This window comes from Tinamus guttatus, unplaced genomic scaffold (genome assembly GCF_059628265.1).
Source record: "Tinamus guttatus ecotype Peru unplaced genomic scaffold, ASM5962826v1 Tinamus_guttatus_pri_ptg000563l, whole genome shotgun sequence".
In the NCBI taxonomy this organism is placed as follows: Eukaryota; Metazoa; Chordata; class Aves; order Tinamiformes; family Tinamidae; genus Tinamus; species Tinamus guttatus.
The window spans coordinates 638248-657760 of NW_028289097.1; the positions used below are offsets into that span (position 1 = coordinate 638248).

The 19513-nt window shown below is 68.0% G+C and overlaps 1 protein-coding gene across 1 annotated transcript in view; it reads right to left on the bottom strand.

Annotated features, from left to right (window-relative positions):
* Positions 1-19513, bottom strand: part of NAV1 (neuron navigator 1) — a 45463-nt gene that overhangs the window by 6002 nt on the left and 19948 nt on the right. The window contains exons 2-16 of the mRNA XM_088534503.1: positions 18796-18898; positions 14603-14968; positions 6263-6401; positions 5696-5993; positions 4292-4985; positions 3755-4204; positions 3533-3574; positions 3220-3368; positions 2563-2733; positions 2039-2091; positions 1816-1839; positions 1646-1723; positions 1196-1279; positions 916-1027; positions 565-686 (exon numbers count right to left, since the gene is read on the bottom strand). Of these exons, the coding sequence (XP_088390629.1) occupies positions 565-686; positions 916-1027; positions 1196-1279; positions 1646-1723; positions 1816-1839; positions 2039-2091; positions 2563-2733; positions 3220-3368; positions 3533-3574; positions 3755-4204; positions 4292-4985; positions 5696-5993; positions 6263-6401; positions 14603-14968; positions 18796-18898 (2885 nt within the window). The remainder of the gene's footprint in view (positions 1-564; positions 687-915; positions 1028-1195; positions 1280-1645; positions 1724-1815; positions 1840-2038; positions 2092-2562; positions 2734-3219; positions 3369-3532; positions 3575-3754; positions 4205-4291; positions 4986-5695; positions 5994-6262; positions 6402-14602; positions 14969-18795; positions 18899-19513) is intronic.

The following is a 19513-nucleotide window of genomic DNA, read 5'->3' on the forward strand; positions in this document are numbered from 1 at the left end:
GTGCCAGTGGGATGGATGGGATGGTTAGTGGCATGAGTGCCGTCCCACTGGAAATGGAGCGAGCGTCCGTGGCCGGGCACAGCATGGGGTGGAGGGGACGGCACAGCACTTACCTCGTACACCTGGAAAAAAAGGGTTGAGGTCAGCGTAGGGGGAGAGAAACAAAACAAAGACTTAATCACACGTCCAGCTCCGAGCTGCCTGGCTGCGGGGAAGCGGCCGGCGAGCCGAGATGTCTGTGGGGACGGGGCCCTGGCATCCCTGTTGGCCAGCACCAGCACGGGGTGGGACACACACATGGGAAAGGCCACGAGGGACCAGGTGTGCAGGGCCAGGGCTGGACACCTCCTGGAGGGGCTGGAGAAGGCCCAGAGAAGGCCCTGACCACCTCTATCGCGACGCACATCCACGGTGGCTACGTGCTCCTCACCAGGGAACAGGGGGGACCGACACCATGATGCCAACCAAGACAGACAGCGAGCGGCCGGCCCGGGGGCTGAGCCCAGGCAGACCCGCCAGCAGCTCCCACCACCACCACCACCGCCAGCACCTTCTCCAACCCACCCAGCTCTTTTTCTTCTTCTTCTTGGCATCGGCGTCCTTGCTGCTGCCGATGCTGGAGTGGCTGGTGATGCTGTTGAGGCTGGAGATGCTGTCGGAGGAGTTCTGCCGCTTGATGCGCAGCTCTGGGGCCAGCGAGAGAAGCCAAAAGGACGAGGAACAGAATCATCAGCCCCTCTGCCCCAGCACTGCAGGAACCCGTGTATGGCCCCCAGCCCCCTCGGTGACCACCGTGATGTCTCCTCCTCCCTGAGGGTTCCCGGCTCCCTCTGGGGCACCCAAACACCTTCTCAGAGGTGCCCTAAAAGACAACGAGGCCTGTTCTCTGGGGCGTGGGGCACCCTGCGGGCTCACCTTTGGGTGTGACATCGGTGCCATTCAGGGCCCCTTGGATGACGGCTTGCGCCTCCGAATTCTTCTTCTTCAGGAAGTCGATGGTCTCCCGTAAGTCCAGCAGCTCTGTGTCCTGGGGAGGTGGAGCCGGGAGCCATGGAGCACGTCCCGCCAGTGCAGACCGAGGCAGGGCCGCCCCGGGGCGCAGAGCTGGCTGCGTCCCCAGCCCCACGACCGCCCTCCCATACGTGAAACATCGGCCCTGCCAGCGCCACCCACGCAGGGCCCCCAGGGCACCCACCTTCTCCTCGGCGGTCTCGGCCAGGTGCCGCAGGCGGGACGTCATGCTCACCAGGCTCTGCTCGAAAGCCGCTACCAGGTTGGCCTGGGAGAAACGGAGAGATGGGTGAGCACCCACTGCTGGGTGGCCCTGCCGAGAGCCCCGGAGTCACTTGGCCTGGGACACAGGGGTCTGTAGAGGGGGTTTCTCTTGGTGGCGGAGATCAGAAGTAAAAGATGACAGGAACTGGTAGAAGAAACACCCTCTGTGCAGGGGCAGTGTGCGGCCAAGGCGGGCAGGGAGATGGGATCCACCTGGGAGGCTCTGCAAGGTGACGTCCTCCACAACTTGCTGCCAGCATCGGGCCCCGAGGCCAGAGCAAGGAGCACCCGAGGGAGCCCCATGTGCTGCAGAGCGGCCCGTCCCTCATCGAGCAGGGCAGGAGGCGGCCGCGAGGCCGGGGGGACTCACGTTGGCCGACAGCTGGGACGTCAGGGTGGCCACCTTCTCCTGCGAGGACTCCAGCTCCCGGCGCAGCTTGCGGATTTGCTGCGGGGAAAGAGCAGAGGGAGTGAGAGGGGCCGGGCAGCGGCCGGGCAGCGGCAGCGGGGCCGGGCGGCGAGCGGAGGGCGCGGGCTCACCTCGGACTGCATCTTCTCCTCAGCCTGGCGGCGCGAGGGCGGAGAGAGACACACAGAGGCGGGCAGTGAGGAGGGCAGCGAGGCGAGGAAGGGCGCGCGCGGGCTCGGCGCGAGGCGCAGCCATGCACAGAGCCCCCCGCGCCGCCCCCCGCCGCCCCGGCCCCCAGCCATGCATGAGGCGCTGCAGCCCAGCAAGGGTCTCCGGCGTGGGGGTGACGCTTACGGAAGAGTAGGTGGAAGAAGCGCTCGACGCCAGCGACAGCACCGATCCGTGAACTGCAACAGAGAAGAGGCTGCGTCAGGCTGCCCCGGCCGGGGCGGGCAGCGCGGCCCGCGGGACATGGCCGCAGGGCGAGGGGGAAGCGGGCAAAGGGGCTGCGCGGGGAGGCGGCGGCACGGGAGAGGCCGAAGGGAGGGAGGGCGGCTGCGCAGCACTGCCCGGCGCTCGGCCCGCGCGCGGCACCGGGAACCCCCTCGCTCAGCACCTCCTCTGCGGCTCTGCCACCCTCCCTGGCTGCCCGATCCCCCTCCCTGATGCCACTGGTGCCAGCGTGGGGACGCCGGGCGCTGCCAGGCACCCATGGGGCCTTGGCACTCGCGCGGGTCAGGGCTGGCGGCGGCCTCGAGCTCTGCACTTGGCTCCTCCGGGCGGGCATCCCCATGCAGCGCGGCCGAGCACCTCGCGCAGCGCCCCAGCCCCGGGGCAGCCCGGGCATCGCGCCGGGCAGCGGCGCAGCTCCCGCTCACCGTTGTCCACGGGGTCCCGGAAGGAGCCCGAGCGGATCATGCCCTTGGGCTTGTCTGCCAGGGAGAGGGTGCTGCCCATCTGGGACGTGCTGTACAGCTCAAAGGTGGAGTCGTGGGTGGGGATGCTGTTGGAGCGGGTGATCCGCGGGGTGGTGGCGGCAGTGGGGCTCACTGCAAGGACAAGGCAGGGGAGAAGCAGGGTCAGAGTCACGCCGGCCCCCGGGCCGGGCCCAGCAACCGGGGCGGGGAGAGCCGGGGCAGGAGCGATCCACGGGAGCCAGGAGGGGGAAAGGAAGCAGGGATTGTGGTCCCAAAGCAGCGGGACGCGAGGCGAGCCAAACCAAGGGCAGATCAGAGCCCTGAGACTGGGCCAGACAACCTGATGCAGAGGTGATGGATGCCCCCCAGGCTCCCCAGCCACAAGCCAACAGCTTGGTGGGGCCAAAGACGCCAAACGCCAGGGCTGCTGGGGGCACCAAGGAGCAGAGAAAAGCAGCAGCCACAACCACATCAGCACTCGGTGGCAAGTGCCACTGCCCAACGGCAGCACGGGGCTGCGGGCCAGGCGCTGGCACCGCTCTCCGTGCCCCACAGCGAGCCAGGGCACACGGGGGCAGCCGGGGTGGCAGCAGCAGGGCGCAGGAGGAGGACACTGACCGATGCTGGTGAGCGGGCCCTTCCCGACCAGCGGCACGGAGAGCGCGGGGGGCGAGGGCAGCTCCGGCTGGTCGTCCGGCTCGGGCAGCCCGCCGATGGTGTGGGAATGGCGCCGCTCCTTGGCCTCCTCCTGGGAGTGGAGCTGGTACCTGCGGGGAGGAAGGGACACGGGCACAGTGAGGCGCCGTCCCTGGGGCATGTCCCATCCCAGCGCCGAGGACACCGCCGGCCCCGTGCTCCAGCCAGCGAGCTCCAGCACCCAGCGCCTCCCCCAGCAGCACCCAGCCCCACTGCGGGATTCGGAGTCTTTTACCTCAGCCCTTTCTTGGGCAGCGTGTTCCGGTCACGGTTGGTGCTGGAAGAGAAGAGTGGAGAGCAGTGACGTCCCCGCACAGCGGGAAGGCGGCTGCCGCAGGGCAGTGTCCTCAGGGCCACGCCGCGAGTCGCGGGGATGGGAAGATACCCAAGACCATGACAGGGTGGCCACGACAGGGTGGCTGCAAGAGCTCGGCCCCTGCCCCCCTTGCAGCCCTACCTGTCCAGGTGCGCAAGCCGGGGGCTCCCGCTCCAGCCCAGCTCACCGGCCTCTTCCTCTCCCTCCGCGCTGGCAGGGGGGGCAGCAGCAGGGGCAGGGGCAGGGCTGCTGCCCCCCGAAAAGGCACTGGGCAGGCTCATGGGCATCTGCAGGGACTCCATGCTGCGGTGCAGGCCCGAGAGCTTGGGGTACATCCTGCCCTCCTTGGGGACGCTGAAGCCGCCCATGAGCTCCAGGCCCTGGGAGAAGCTGGCCGAGTTGATGTTGAGGATGGGGGCAGGACTGGGGCTGAAGCAGGGCGTGAGGTGCCCGCCGGCCGGGTGCAGCTCCTGGAGCTTGGCAGTGTGCGGGGGGTGCAGCTCGCTGGAGGAGGGCAAGTCCAGGCTGTTGGAGTTGACCTTGTCCAAGTTGGCCAGCGAGGGAGGCTTCACGTAGGTCTTGGCAGCCGCTCTGGGGGCAAAAAGAGCGTTATTGGGGGCAGGCGTGACGCGGGGCACAGCTGCGCGAGGCACCTGCTCTCCTTGCAGGATGTCCTACCTGAGCGGCGTGGGGGGCAGCTCGGCCACCTTGGCCGCCGGCGGGAGGTTGGCCTGGGCCTTGGGGGTGCTCTCGGGCGAGCCGATGCTCTTGAGGGTCACGCACTCGGAGTCAAGCGCCACAGCCTTGGCCTTGGCCTTTTCCTTCTCACGGTCCGTCTGGTTGACGGGGGCCGGCGCGCCACGGCCCGCGCCGATCTTGGACGGCTCCTTGAGCCGCGACACTGAGATGCTGCTCTGCTTGGTGCTGAGCAGGCTGGGGTCGATGCTGCTGCTGACGGGGCGGGCCGCCCCGCGACCGCCCGTCACGCTCATGGAGCTCGACTTGGCCGGCCGAGGAAGGCTCCGGTACTGGATGTTGGAACGGGCTCCTGGAGCCAGGAAGCCGGGTTCGGCAGCGTTGGAGACATCCAGGCTCGTTTTCCTCCCGCTGACCGGCTTGACGGGGATGCCAGAGCTCTTCTGGATCTTGCCTAAGGTGGCCGAGCCCCCGGCTTGCATGACGGTGGCAGTGCCGGTGGCGGGAGCTGGTTTCTTATAGCCAAAGGAGCTGGAGGCAGAGGGGCGCGTGAGGCCCGAGGGCGGCTTCTTGGCATCAGCAACGCGGTCGCGGCCGGCGTCGGAGGAGGAGCGCTGCAGACCCGTGTTCTTCACGGACAGCTTGCTCTTGTCAGTGGCTTTGGTCTCGGGCTTGCCTGGCGGGCAGGGAAGGAAGGATCAGTGTCCCAGGAGCAGGGGAGGCTTTGGGGACGTGTGGGTCCAAAGCAGCCCTGATCCCACAGCAACTCCGGAAATGGAGGAGGTGGGGTGGAGAGGAAGGGACACGAGCACTGGCCTCAGGTGTTGGGACAGAACAAGGCTAAGACCCCGACGCAGTGACACACACCAGCCCAGCGCAGAGCAGACACTGCCCTGGAGAAGCAGAGCTTGGCCAAAGGGCCACCAAGGGTCCAGCTGATCCTACTTAAAGCAAGGACCCATCGTGGGCGCAATTCAGTTGCGCGCATGGATGCACCACCAAGATGCGCCCAGGATGCCCCCAAGGAGATCTTCAAAACCCGCTTGGACGCAGTCCTGTGCCACGTGCTCTAGGTGACCCTGCGTCTGCAGGGGGTTTGGACTAGATGATCTCTAGAGGTCCCTTCCAACCTTGAGCATTCTATGATTCTAAAATAAGGGCAGATCTGGGAGCCCCCAGGAACATCAAGACAGCAAGTGCCTGTCCCACACACCTGCCTGTGGGGGAGCCAAAGACCCCCCAACCACCTGCTACTCCAGCCCATTTGCATCTGAGCACAGCCAGGGTCCCCATCGTCATCCCCATGGCCAACATACCCACGGCAGGCTCATGAAGACACCAAGACCTCTCCCTGTGAGGGGGGACCCTTCCCAAGCCCAGGCTCACCTGCCACTTTGAGGGTGCTCTGGGCCGTGTGGGTGATGGGGGATGTCACTGCCACCGGGGGTGTCTTGCCCTTCTTGAGGGACCCCGGAGTGCCCAGGCTAACGGGCTTCTTCAGCTCGCCGCCCTTGGTCGCCTCCTCGCAGCTCTCCGAGGGCTCCCGTCGCCACTTGGAGGAGCCGTGCTCCATCTTGAGGCTGCTGCTCTCGTAATCCAGCTTCTTGGGGGCCTTGTCGTCCACGTCGCCGTACCAGCTGAGCCCGCTCTCCACCAGCGAGCGCTTCTCCGAGTCCGTGCGCAGCTGCGGGCAGAGCGGAGTCAGCGACGCTCCCGGCCCCGACCTCTGAGGGCTCCACACCCAGCAGGAAGAGGGATTCACGGGGCACCCAAGGGTGCTCCGAGCTCTGCTCGGTCACCACAGCCCGGCCCACGCTGTGGCTTGGTCTCCCCACACACCACCCCAGGATGGGAAGGGGAGGCAGGCGACCCTCCAACCTCCACCCTCGGCCTCCCGCACAGGCTCCGCGCGACGAGGGCGCCGGGGCCCGCGGCCATGACGGAGGCACCTACCGCTATGGCCGAGTTCCTGCGCGACGCCGTGGGCGTGGAGGGCAGGGAGTTGAGCGAGGAGCTGGCGTTGAACTCCTCCGAGCTGAGGTTGTCGGAGGCATCGCTGAGGCCGCTGCTGATGGAGCTGCTCTCATCCCAGCTGCGAGGGGAGAGGCAGCGTGAGACCCCCTCGCCCACGGGTGCATCCTGCCACCCCTTAGCAATTCCCTGCCAGCCTGATGGTGCTGACGGGCCCTGCCCAGCCCGAGCGGCATCCCCAGGCTCACGGCCCCGCTCCGGTTAGCGCCCGCTGCAGGGACGTGGCCGGGAGCCGGCGCTTGGCAGCCAACACTGGCTCCGTCCCAGCCTCGTGCGGCTTCCCAGCGCCGGCGGCACATGGGATGTGATCCAGCCTGCCCCGCAGCTCCTCCACTCAGGGCACCCAGGGGTGCCGGGGGAACGGACCAGCCATGCTGCCCCGGGCCCGCACGCTCGGGGCCGGCCACGCACGTCCCACCGAGAAGCCACGGGACACGAGCCCCGTGGCCTCCACGCGGCTGAAAGCGGCACCCAGGCCCGTGTGAGGCTCAGCTGGCCGTTTGGGTGCAGCTCGTTTCCTAGCATAGGCGCCAAATAAACAGGGCAGCTGCAGAGCTCCCTGCGCGGAGGCGGCTTCGCGGAAGGGCAGGGATGGGCGGCCTCCCCTCGGCCGCCGGCCCGGGGCCTCCACCCTCCCTCGGGAGGCTCCCGCCCCGCCGCTGCATCCCCGTTTTTGGCACCGCTCTGGCTCAGGAGACGCGCGCCGGGCCCACGCAGGGCACGAGCAGCTCCTGGAGACGCAGCCGCCGTAGGAGACCTTGGGGAAGGTCAGCGCGCTCAGCGGGCCGCGGCCCCGGCGCTCCCAGCGAGGGCATCCCCGCGCAGGCGGCCCCGCATCCCCGGCCACGTCGGTGAGCGCCGCGCGGGGCGGCAGCTGCTCGTGGGCCCCGTGGGGCCGCGCTCCCCCGGGCGAGGTGCCGCAGACGGGCACCGAGTGACCGAGCGTCTCCCCGCAGGACGAGCAGGGACCCGTTCGGGTCAGCGCCCGAGGAGCTCAGCAAGGCCCCGACGGGGTGTCGCGGCAGACGAAGGGGACTGGAAGGACAAGCGGAGGGAGCTGGAGGGACACGGTTTGTTCTGCTCCCCGCGCTCGTCTCAGCGGACACCAGGCCTGGAGGTGGCAGCAAGGTGAGCAGCTCTTCACCAAGGGCACCGAGCGCAGGGGCGAGCAGTGCCCAAGCCCCTGCGCCACTCGGGAAGGCTGCATTCCCCAGGGTGGAGGCGCGTGGCCACAAGGAGCACGAGGGCTCCGCGCTGCGATCCTGCCCGTGCTGGGGCTGAGCGCGGCACTGCCAGCCCTGGCACACGCGGTTCCTGCTCCCGGTGTGGACAGGGGCACAGGCTCCTCCGAGCTCGTGGCCGCCCCAGCCAGCGACGAAGCCCGGGGAAGGAGGGATGGATGGTGCTGCAGGACCATGCGAGCGGCCCCATAACTGCCGCTTTCGCCAATCATCAGGGACCGTCCGAAGCCAGGACGGTGCCAGCAGCTCTGCGGAGGGTGATAACCCACGGAGGATCGTCGCCCGTCACCGCGCCGCTCGCACAGACGCCTCTCCACGCAGACATGCTCATGTCCTCACATGCCCACCAGTGCCCGCAGCCGGGAGGGCAGGCGCTACCCGAGACCAGGGCACATCCCCCTCCCCATGACCCACCAGCGCAGCCCTGGCACCCTAGTTGGGTCACGGGTCCCCTGGGCGCCTGTGCCACCCCCCTGCAGCCGAGATTGCTTCCCTGGCTCTACAGGGCACAGGGCAGCACCGAGCTCTGGCGCCCGCAGAGCGCCGGGGAAGCCGGCGCAGCGCCGCGCGCTCCAACGCGCTGCCACCACTCCGCAACCGCCCTCCGTGCACCGAGGGCTGCTCTCCACGGCGCCCGCCAGGAGCTGAAGGCAGGGACGGAGGGACCCCGGGATGCAGGACGCAGCGCGCGGCTTGGCGGGCAGCGAGGGCCAAGGGGCCGGGCGCGGAGGGGACAGGCGGGCGCGCGGGGCGGCCGCCCCACACCGGCCCCGGGGAGACGTTTCGGGGGGTCCCCCGGGGCTGCCGCCCCCGTCCCCGCCCGGGCCCGGCGCCGCTGCAGCCCCTCCGCGTTCCGCAGGGCCGGGGCCGCCGCGAGCCCCTCGCTCCGCAGCCCCGGGGGCCCCGGCGCGGGGGGCGGCGGCCGCGGGTCCCCGCGCGGCGCAGACAAAGCGCGGCCCGCGCGGGGCTCCGGGGCCGCGGCGCTTTGTCTGCCGGGCCCCGCGCACCGGAGCCGGCACCGGGAGCCGCCCGCCCGCAATGCGCCCGCCCGCACCGCGGCGCAGCGCGGCGAGACCGGCCCGGCCCGGCTCGGCTCGGCCCGACCCGGCCCGCTCGGCTCCGGCGCCGCCCGGTGCCCCGGCCCTACCTGGCGGCGAGGCGCGGGGCGCGGCGCGGCCTCCCGGCCCGCAACATGCTGCGCGCGGCGCCGAGCCGAGCCGAGCCGAGCTGGAACCGCCAGAGCCGGAGCCGCCCCGCGCCGCCCCGCGCGGGACGCGCTTAAAGCGGCAGCGCCCCCGCGGCCGCCGCAGACAAAGGGCCCGGCTCGGCTCGGCTCGGCCCGGCCCGACTCGATTCGACTCGGCTCGGCTCAGCTCGGCCAGTTTCGTTCCGTCTCCGTTCGGCTCGGCTCGGCTCAGCCCGGCCCGGCTCTGCCGGTTTAGTTCCGGCTCGGCTCGTTCCAGCCCGTTCCGCCACAGCCGGTGCCAGCGCTGCCCCGTGCACAGCCCACGGCAGCCCCGCTGCCCCCTGCGTGTCCCACTGCCGTGGGCTGTGTCCCCCAGCCCAGCCCCGTGCCCCCCACGAGCCTCCCAGACTCGCCCCAGTGCCCCCCAGCCCTGGCCCCGGCGCCCCTCAACCTGTCCTGAACCCGCCCCCCCGCCCAGCCCAGGGCCCCCCATGTCCCCAGCCCAGCCCGCTGCCCCCCGGGTCCCGCTCCCCACCCCAGGGCTGCCCCAAAGCTGCTCCCCGAAGGTGCTGGGCCCACAGGGCTGCTCTCTGCCCCGGGCTCGCTGCTCCCAAAGGTCCCGGATTCCCGAGTTTGCCACCCTGTGGGCACCCATTTTCAGGGCCCAAAAGCCAATTTGGGTCTTTTTCCCAAATTGGTCCCAGTGGGCTCAGCCACGTGTCCCGCACGGGGGCCGCATCCATCAGCAGCCCGTGGGGGCCGAGGGGGTTAACGGCAGCCTCGGCAAAGTGCCGCCAGCTCCTCCGATCCCGATCCCCGCGGGCTCGGAAATAACTAATTCCTTCCTAGCGCTTCCCCCCCCGGCCCCGGCGACGCCTCTTGGCTCCGGGCGCGCTGAGCATCCCCGCTCGCTTGCTCCGCGCTTGGCTCCGTGTGCTCGGAAAGGCGGCGAGCGGGGCGGGACGGGACGGGCCCGGCTGGCGCGGGGTGTGCGGGAGCGCCGCGGCGGGGGGGACACGGCCGGATCAGCGCTGGGGTGGCCGCAGGCTCCCCGCGCGCACGCGGCGCCGCAGGGATTTACTGCCATTGTAGCCGCTCACCGTGGCGCAGGGAACCCTGCCCTCACCGCCGGGTGGTTTCGCGCTAGGATTTGCAGGGATTTCTCCCCCCTGGCATCCCGGGACTCCATCCATGGGAGGCCAACGGGCCCAGCTGGACCCCCCTGCCCAGCGGTGCCCTCTCGGACCCGCTCTTTACGCCCCAGCTCCCCGCAGCTCTGCAGCCCTCGGCCCGATGCGTGCGGTGCCATCGCGCACTGGAGCGGCAACTCTGCCTTTTCCTTTGGCAAAAGCGCGGGTTGCGGACGGCCCGTCGGCTCCTGCAAACGGCACCTCGCCTTGGGCCCCGCGGCCGCCCCGTCCCCGGCGCAGCAGGGAGGGCAGCGCGATGGCCCCTGCGCCCGCGCCTGCTCCTGGCAGCGCGGCCGCCTCTCCGGGATGGGCTGGGGAGGCTCCTTGCGTCACGCGGCCTCCCACCCCTGCCCTGGGGACAGGCGCTGACCCGCGCTGAGGACACTGCTCGGCCCGAGCTGCTCTACAGGCGGCACCGGGACGCGGCCCGGCCGGGGGTGGTTCTGAATGGGCTCTGTGTCCCTCCCTCCCGCTCCAGCCACCAGCTCCTGCGCTTGCCACCAGTTTCCCTGCACAGGAACACAGGGAGGGGGGCTGCACGTTGCAAACGCCCGTGTGCCTGGGCCTGGGTTAGGGCAACGCAGCTCGAGCCCAGACTGGGGGCAGCGGGTTGCCGGCCCCGCATCCCGCCCGGATCAGCCTCCGGCAGAGAGGCGGCCACGGGGATCCAGCGGGCAGGGCTCGGGGGCCGCGTGCCCGGCTGCGCCTCCGCATTGGGAAGGACACGGTGGCGCTGAGGCCCCTGTGCTCAGCCCTGGGCGGCTGCGGCGCTTTGGCCGGGCCCCAGCACAGCAGAGGGGCCCCCGTGGCCAGCACAGACAGGCAGCGCCCGGGCTGCAGCCTCCTGCAGCCTCCTGCAGCCTCTTGCAGCCTCCTGCAGCCTCCTGCAGCCTCCTGCAGCCCAGCACCTCGCACTGGTCTCCCAGCGGCAGCCGGAGGGTTAAACGTCTCCCTGTTGCAATCACCTCGCTCCCGACACCAGCAGAGCCCCCCATCCGCTCACCAGGCAGGATAACGCCGGCACACATGAGGATTCCCGGCACACGAGTCCCTGTGGACAGCGGGGCTGGTGCTCCTGGATCCCCAAACCCTCCCCGATCACAGCCACCTCTAAGGGCCACATTGGGCCGAGGGGACGCGGGACAGTGGCCCGAGGAGGCGGCTGTCACTCCAAGCAGGGTCCCCCTGGCCCTGGAAAAGGGCAGGACTGGGCATGTGCAGGGACGCATGGTTCCAGTGTCCCCAGATGTCCCTTTGCTCTGCTGCACGGCAGCAGAGGGGACAGGGACAGGGGCTGGCGTGGGGCGCCCCATGTCCTGCCCCCCATCAGCGGCTCTGCGGTACCGAGGGACCCCTGGGACTGCGAACGGCCCCGGATCCCTCCCGCCACCCCCGTCCCGCATCCGCTCCCGCACCCAGCCCAGCCCTTCCCTCCCTTCCCATCCTCGACCCGCTTAATGGGGCAGAAAAACAATTAGCTTCGCAAATCATTAGTTGCACCCGCAGGGTCCAGGCGCTGCCGCGGCCGCTTCCCACCTCCTCACGTCCGCCAAATCCAACCGGGAACCCCGTCCACGGAGCGGGCTCAGAGCCCTGCCCAGTGCAGCAGATGGGGAAACGGAGGCGGCAGCGGGGCCGGAGCTTCCCCCGAAGCAGGAGCAGCCGCTTCTCCAAATTGGTGGAAACCCCGGAGGAAGCGCGTCCCGTCCGGGGAGCTCCAGTTTGGGAAGAGGGGACACACAAACCCTGCTCCAGGCCCCCTCCGTGCCGAGCTTGGACAGTCCCAGGCCAGCGCCGGGGTGGGGGAGCCGGCGTGACTCAGCCCGCTTGCGAAATTCCCGTTTTTCCCATTGTTTGGACAAGCCCGTGGCCTGGGACACCTCTGTGTGCAGCTGGCCGGGGCCCCGGCACGGCGCGAGCTGCGCGTCCCTGCCCGCGCGGCCGCACGCGCCCCGGCGCTCGCTGCACGCTCCGTGCGTCCTATCCCGGACGCACAAGCGGGGCACAACCGGCCGAACACTCGGCCACACACCCGACCGCACACCCAACTGTACACCCGACTGCACACCCGGCTGCATACACAACCGCACACATGGCTGTACACCCAACTGTACACCCAGCCGTACACCCAACTGTGCATCCGACTGCACATCCAGCTGCACACTCGACTGCACACACGGCTGTACACCCAACCATGCACCCAGCCGCACACCCAACTGTACACCCGACTGCACACCCAGACGCACACCCAACTGTACACCCGACTGCACACCCAGACGCACACCCAACCGCACACATGGCTGTACACCCAGTCGCACACCTGGCCGCACACCCAACCGCACACCCGACTGCACACCCAGCCGCACACCTTGCCACCCCCCCAGCCTGCACACAGCCGGACAGGGCCACCCCGCACGGTGCCCTGGCTCTACCCCACAACCTGCCCCGCGCTACCCCGTGCCCCCTGTGCCCACCCGCTCCGTGCGGGCCTGGACGGCTCCCCCTGGGCCGGGGGGGACGGGGCTGGCGCGGGACCGCGGCCCCCGGTGCTGTGCGGGAGCCGGCGCGGAGCAGGAACCGCGTGGGGCCTCCGCCTGCCGCCTCCAGCTGGCCGTCCCCGCGTGCCCCGGGAGCGTCACCCCATCCACCGCCCCATCCGGAGGGGCAGGCGCGAGGCAGTAAATATTTATCGGAAGCGGCTCTGGCAGCGGCGCCGCCGCGGCCTCTGCCTCCCCGCCGGCTGCAGGGTCCCGAGCCACGCGCGGGGCCGCGGCCGGCCTGGCCGCGCCGGCTTCCCGGGGATCTCCCGAGCCCGCCGGGACGCGGCGGCGAGGAGGGCAGCGGGGTCAGGCCAGCCCGGCGGAGGCGGCGGAGCCGGGAGCGCCAATCCCGCTCGGAGCCGGGAAGGAGGCCGAGCCGGGAAGGAGGCCGCCGCTCCCCTGCCGCTCGCGGGGAGCGGAGCCAAACATCTGCTCCGACCTCCGGGCCGCGCCGAGCGGGAGCAGCTGCTGGGAGGCGGGAGCCAGGGCCCCGCGCGGGGCCGCGGCCGGTGAACGGGGCGGCGGGAGGTGCCGGGGCGCCCGATCCACCCCACGCACCGCTCTCCTACCTCGGCCCTGCTCCCGGCGGGGGCGACGCCGCGCGCTCGGCGCCGGCTCTGACCCACTGCCCTACAAGCCTCGCGGTGCGCCCGGCCCCCGCGCGCGCCCGGCCCGGCCTCGGGGCCGACGGCCCCATCTGCGGCGCTCGGCTCCTGCCCGGTGCATTAGCGGCGCGGGGAGACGCGGCCTGGGGCACTGCTGCTTTCTAGGTCAGCGCCGGGGAGGGGGCCGCACCGGGGGCCGCGCTGCGCTCCGGGGGCGCCCGCTGCTCCCCGGCTGCTCCGCGGCCGCTGGCAGCAGCTTGTGCAGCTCCCAGGCTTTCCTGGAGCTGCTGCATCCCCAAGATGGAGCCGTGCGCGGGGCCGGTGCTGCCCCTTGCTCCCTGGGCTGAGGGATGTGAAGGAACTCGGCTCCCTCGGCTCCCGGCGCTGCCTCCGCAGGCAAGGACACGCCAAGGGCGTCTGCCTGCAGGGGCGGCTCCGAGGGAAGGGCCCGGCGGGAGAGCGGGAGCATTGGAGCCCTTCACCCCCACAGGCCGCAGCGCCCCACGTCGCGTCCCCCGTGGCACGAGGAGGGGACGTGTCCCCGCTCGCCGCCGAGTGACGACTGATGCTCTCCAGGCGAGGACGGCGCCGAGCCTGTGCCAGGCACTGCCGTTCTCATCCGTGTTCACGCCAGCCCAATTCCCAGCCCCGCTCTGCTTTGAAGGAAAATGCAGTGGTGCTCGCCGTGCCCGCCCGTCCCCTCCGCCAATGGAGCAGGTAGCCCCACGGCTGCATCCCGCTGGGCACGGAGCAACCTGCCCTGCCGGGCACCATCCCTCCCTGCGGAGCCCTCCTGGAGATGAAGGGAACACCCCGCACGGAGCAACACGAGCCCCCAGTCCTGGTACTCACAGCAGGACACGTCCCGACCCTGCCGCGCGCAGGGACAGAGGCAGATGGGCACCCAGAAGCAGGGACCCTGCTCAGCACCCCACGGGGCCATGCAGCAGCAAGCACGGTTTGGGGCCCTGCACTCACTGGGGTCCTGCAGCTCGACCCAGCCATCCCACAGCCTGTCCCACCAGGTGCCACCAGCTCTGCTGGCTTCACCCACGATGTCCCTGCTGTGCCCAGGTCACACACGCTCTCCTGGAGTAAATTGCACAAGCACTTCCAAAGGCAGCAGCGGGGTTCTGGCCTGGATGCCCCACGGCCACTTGCCACAACCATTTCTCTGCAAACACCCAAACGCATCCTGCTGCTCCCTGAACGAGGGGAAGCCACGTGGCCCAGCTCGGGGCCTCGCTCACGGGGGCGGCAGCGAGGCCCCGAGCAGCTCCAGCCGCTCAGAGCCCCTTGGAGCTCTGCGCCCCGGCGCTGCCTCGCTGCAGGGAATCATCTCCAGCGGAAGCAGCCACCTGGGAGACACCATCTACCCAGCCGCACTGCTGGTGACCTACATGCTCCTCCATCCATCCCGCTCCTCCCTCCACAGCTCGGGAGGTGGCCAAGCCTCCGGGAAGGCCCTGGTCCGGCCCCGGGCTGCGGCGCGGGCCTTACCCTGTGGTGATGTCGTCATCCTCCGTCAGGGTCTTCCCCATCAAGTCGCTGTCGCTCATGTAGCCCGACTTGAGCTCCACGTCGTCGGTGTCCAGCGACTCGACGAGCTCCAGGCGGGAGATGTGGCTCAGCTTGCTGGGGCTGCGCATGGGCATGGTGTGCGAGTAGTGCGCCCGCTCGCCGTGCATGTACCAGCTGGGGGTGCCCTCGGAGCGGCAGCCGCCCCCCACCGACGGCGCGTCGCCGGCCTGCAGGCGCGGGCTGGACTGCCCGTAGCGCCAGGACAGCGGCGACGAGCGGTTCGAGAGGCTGGACACGCTCCGCGCGTTGGCGTCGTCGCTGTCGTAGCAGGTCATCTCCAGGGAGCTGCGGGGAGGGGACGTTAGAGCAGGGCCCGGCGGTCCTGCCCGCCCGAAAACAGCGGCTGCGAGCGCTCAAGAAATCAAATGGCCACGGGGAGATGCAGCTTGTCCTCGCCAATCCCTACCGGCGTCTCCACCACCCACCTTTGGCTCCCGATGTGCGGTGCCCGGGTGCCCCCAAGCGCTAATCCCAGAGGACGTGGCACCGAGCGGCCGTGCCAGGGAGCTGTGTGTGAGAGCATCCATGGGGACAAAGCAGGGAACGGGATCACTGTGCCGACACGTAACACCCCATCCCCGCAGAGCAACATCCCGGGTCTGAACGGGAGCCCCCGCGAGCGCCACGCAGGGCCACCAGCCAAGGGGCTGCGAGGGCAGGAAGCAGAGCAAGAACGGGGCCTTGAGATCCCCCCCGCACCCCTCCAGGGGTATTTTGGGCAAACAGCAAGTCAGGGAGTGATGCAAGGCCTAAATTTAGATGCCAAAAACGATTACTTCTTGGAGCAGCTCCTCGGGAACCCACAGCCCTCGATTTGGCTCACGTTACTCTCAATGAGCTATTCCCTTGCGGCGACCGCGTTCCACTCGGATTAACCATTCCTGCAGGAGCACCAAAAGCCAAATCCTGTCTACAGCACTGAGTTGAAAGTGGGGGGGTTGGAAAAAAACAAGGAAGTTTGTTAAAAACGGAACTAAGGGACAGCTGAAAGGGTAATGTTTTTGTAGGAAGCACAAAGGCTATTTAAAGATGTTCTAGCAGCAGCTCGGACCCGATGCAAACCACGTATCCAAACAACAATTCAGAAAGCTCCAGAGGAAGCTGGTGCAGCTCAGCAGCAGGGGAAAGAGGTTGGCCCAAGTGAGGTGACCTGGTGCAAAACCAACCTTGTTATCTAATGGGGATACGGGAGAGAGGGCAGACTCCAAGTGTTGGAGGGACCTCAGCCTCCTTTGGCCTCCCCGCAAGATGAGGGGTCATAGGGAAGTGCCACTGGCTGGAGGAACACAAAGAGGACAACAGAAAGTTGGAGGAGTAATTCCTAAGAGGAATGAAATGGAATAATAAATCCTTTCCCAAGCATATGGGTGCAAGAAGCCAGACGGAGAGCACACAACCAAGTCGCAGGAGGATGTCCTGGGAATAAAGGTCTAACAGATGAATGAGAAGCATTTTGTGCTTCTGCGTTGGCTATGGAGGAGTCCAAGGAGTCTCCGCACTACGGCTCGTCTCTACGGGGCGCTCATCGGAGAACCTGCCTTGATTTGCAGAAGTGGTTAGAGAACAGGAACGGGAACAGCTCTGCCAAAGGTAGAAAAGGAAACCGTGGTCTCCTCAGCACAGTCACAACTGCCTCATTCCCAGAGCTGGAGGAGGCTACTGGGACACCAAAGTTGAAGAGATCCAGAGGACAACATCTGTAGTGGACAAGTTTGTTGAAACTGTCCCAAAGAACAGAATTAGAGGACACATACACCATTACAGCATCCTGGGGAGGAGACAACAAGGCTTTGGCCAGGCTCAAGTGTGTCCTGGAGCTCTGGAGGGTCTTGAGGAACACACAGAATCATGGAATCATTATGGCTGAAAAAGACCTTCAAGATCAATGAATCCAACCGTGAGCCCTTCAGCTCCACGGCTACTAAACCACATCCCTAAGCGCCTCATCTGCACCGTGTCAGATGCTCCTTCCATGGGTCCCCTCCTGCTAACCCGTGTCCCCAGCTTCACTCCTCTGCCCTGGCCTTGGCTGCTCGCACGGCCTCATCCACGTGGTGCTTCAGCACTGCCAGGGCTGGTGCCTCCACCACTGCCCTGGGCAGCCGCTTCCAGCGTTTCACCGCTCTTTCCATGTAGAAATTCTTCCTAATGTCTAACCTGAACCTCCCCTGGTGCAACCTGAGGCCGTTTCCTCTTGCCCTATGGGTAGTTATTCTGGAGAAGGGCTCAACCCCCGTCTCACTGCAACCTCCTCTCAGGCAGTTGTAGGGAGCGACACGGTCTCCCCGGAGCCTCCTCCTCTCCCCACTAAATAACCCCGGCTCCCTCAGCCTCTCCTTGCACGCTCCATGCCCGGACACGGACAGGGCTCATCCACACTACGAGAGGGCAGTTAAGGAGCTCCCTCACCAAAGGCAAATTACATCTCCAAATAAACCCAGTGCCACGGAATAAGAGGGAGGATCTTCACAGGGGCAAAAGCATCGCCGGGCGATTCCCACCATCTATTAGTGGTCAGATTTCTCTGTGGTCAAAGCCACAGCTCTGCGACATGTTCACCAGCCATCAGGGAAAGGAGGTGAGAGTAAGGAGGCAAAACCCACCAGCAAATTCAATCACCGTTAATATCCTTGCCCTACTTCTCTTAGGGCTGACGGAAGATTTGCAAAGGAGCTGCCGAGCGGAGCGACGCGGTGGGAGAGCAGCGGATCAGATTTGACACAGATGAATGCAAAGCGGCGCCAGGCGAGCGCAGCGCGGGCCGTGAATCAGCTCTTATGCTGAGATCCTGGAGCTGAAGGGATAATTCCCAGAAATCGCCAGCTCAGTGAAAAGCACCACAGCCCGGTAGAAATCCCTGCCTCTCCCATTCCCTGCATGCTCAGCTCCTTCCAGCTTGGAAAAGATCTGGAAAGTGCTGCAAGGACAAGCAAGGGCTGGAACGGCTTCTGCGTGAAGAAAAGCTAAATAGAGTGGGATTTCTAATCTTGGACAAAGCTAGTTGAGGGGGGATGAGGAGGAGATCTGTAAGCATGAGCAGTGGGGTAGAAACCTCTGCTTATTGCCCCTTGCAGCCCAAAAATGAGAGGCATCAAGAGAAGCCACGAGGTGGCAACAAACACCAGGAGATGGACGTTCACACCCTCCTTGGCACCCTGCGCGGCCTCCCTGCAAAGCCCGGGCTGCCAAACGCGGCGGCACAAGCACCCGCTGCCCATCGCCACGGCTGGAAGGGGGCTGGGGTCCCCCTTGTCACCCACTGCTCCCATTGCCAGCAGGCTCTGCGCCCTCCAGCCCCGAGGGGCACCAGACCCCTCCGTATGGGCAGCCCGGGCATTGGGCCAGCTCTGGCTGAGGAGTTGTCCAACACCACCTCTACGGACAGGAGGGGAAAACGCTGTCACACAGACAGGGGTGGTGACTGCTCTGTGGTCACATCTGTGCAGGCACCAGGGCTACCATCGCTGCTGGCTGGACACCCAAACTCAGGGAACAGGCTTCGCCCCAAACCCCCTTGCCTAGCATCTCCTGCAGCTTCCTGGGTGCCACCACCAAGCGCAGAAGACGGGACCCCAGCCCCGCCGGGATCCAGGGGCCCCTCAATGCCCCGTTGAGCAGTGTGTGGTGCTGTGCTGGTGTTGGGCCCAAGGGCGCAAGCACCAGCTCTGCCCAAGGCTGGAGACCCTCACGCTGAGCTGGCCTGGCCCCACATTGCTCCTCTCAGCGTCAACGCTGGCCCTGGCGGGTCCTTGCTGGCCAAGGGCTGGCTGGAGCTGAGGGGGCCACCTGATGGCCTCTCCTTGGGTGGCCTTTCCCCATCTGGAGGTGCCCTCCTGGGAACAGAATCCCCCCAGAAAGCTCTGGACAACCTCCCCGAGCCTCCTCTGCACTCATACAGTGTGGGACAGGGCTCACTAACTCCAGTTTTGGGGGTCCCCAGGCAGTTCCAAGCCCCTGCTCCACACAACCTGATCTGGGAGGGTCTCTCCAAGCAGCCGGGTGCAGGGTCCCCATGGCACAGGGGAGGTGCCTCCCTCTCCCAGCTCCCTCACCCGGAGCAGGGCTGCTCCCCTCGGCCCCCCTGGGCTCCATCCCTCCCGTTCGGTTCTCACCTGTGGGACACCTGGGAGCCTCTCAGGCTGGACATGGTCTCCTCCAGGTTCTGCCGCAGGTCCAGCACGTTCTGAACCGTCCTCTTCCGCTGGGATTCGGGGTCTGCGGAGAGAGAAGGACGAGGCATTAAAGGCAGCAGCTCCAGCTTCCGCATCCCTCCGGCTGCATCCCGTAATCCCAGCTTTGCGGTGAGCCCGGCCCCTCCGCAGCACGACCGCTGCCAGCTCCTGCCCTGCAGCCTCTCCAAGCGCGGGGCTCGAGGGACAGACGACCCAACGGGGCTCCTGGGCTTGCAGGGGGGCTTCAAATTTGGGAACAACCAAGAAAAAAACCCAGTCCCTGGGCCAGGTGACCCCCTCGCAGCCCTCTGGCAGCGCCAGCACCAGGGACGGGAGCGCTGCCGCGAGGGGGGACGACGGCTCCTCCGGGATGGAGGTGCTGGGCGGCAGCCAGCGAGGCCGGGAGGGAGGCCGGGAAGGGGCAGCGGGAGGCACACGGGGACACTCATTCCCCGGGCAGCCCCGGCCCTCGCGTGCGGGAATGCCGGGCAGGCTCCGCGGCTTGCGGCATCCCGGCAAGCGTCTCCAAGGAGCACCCGGGACCTGGGAGCACGGACACGAGTGACAGCGGGGGACAGCTACGCTCACGGAGCGCCGAGGCCCGTCGAGCCCCGCTGCAGGGCGGCAGGGACGGCCCCAGGCGCGTTGCCAGCCCCGG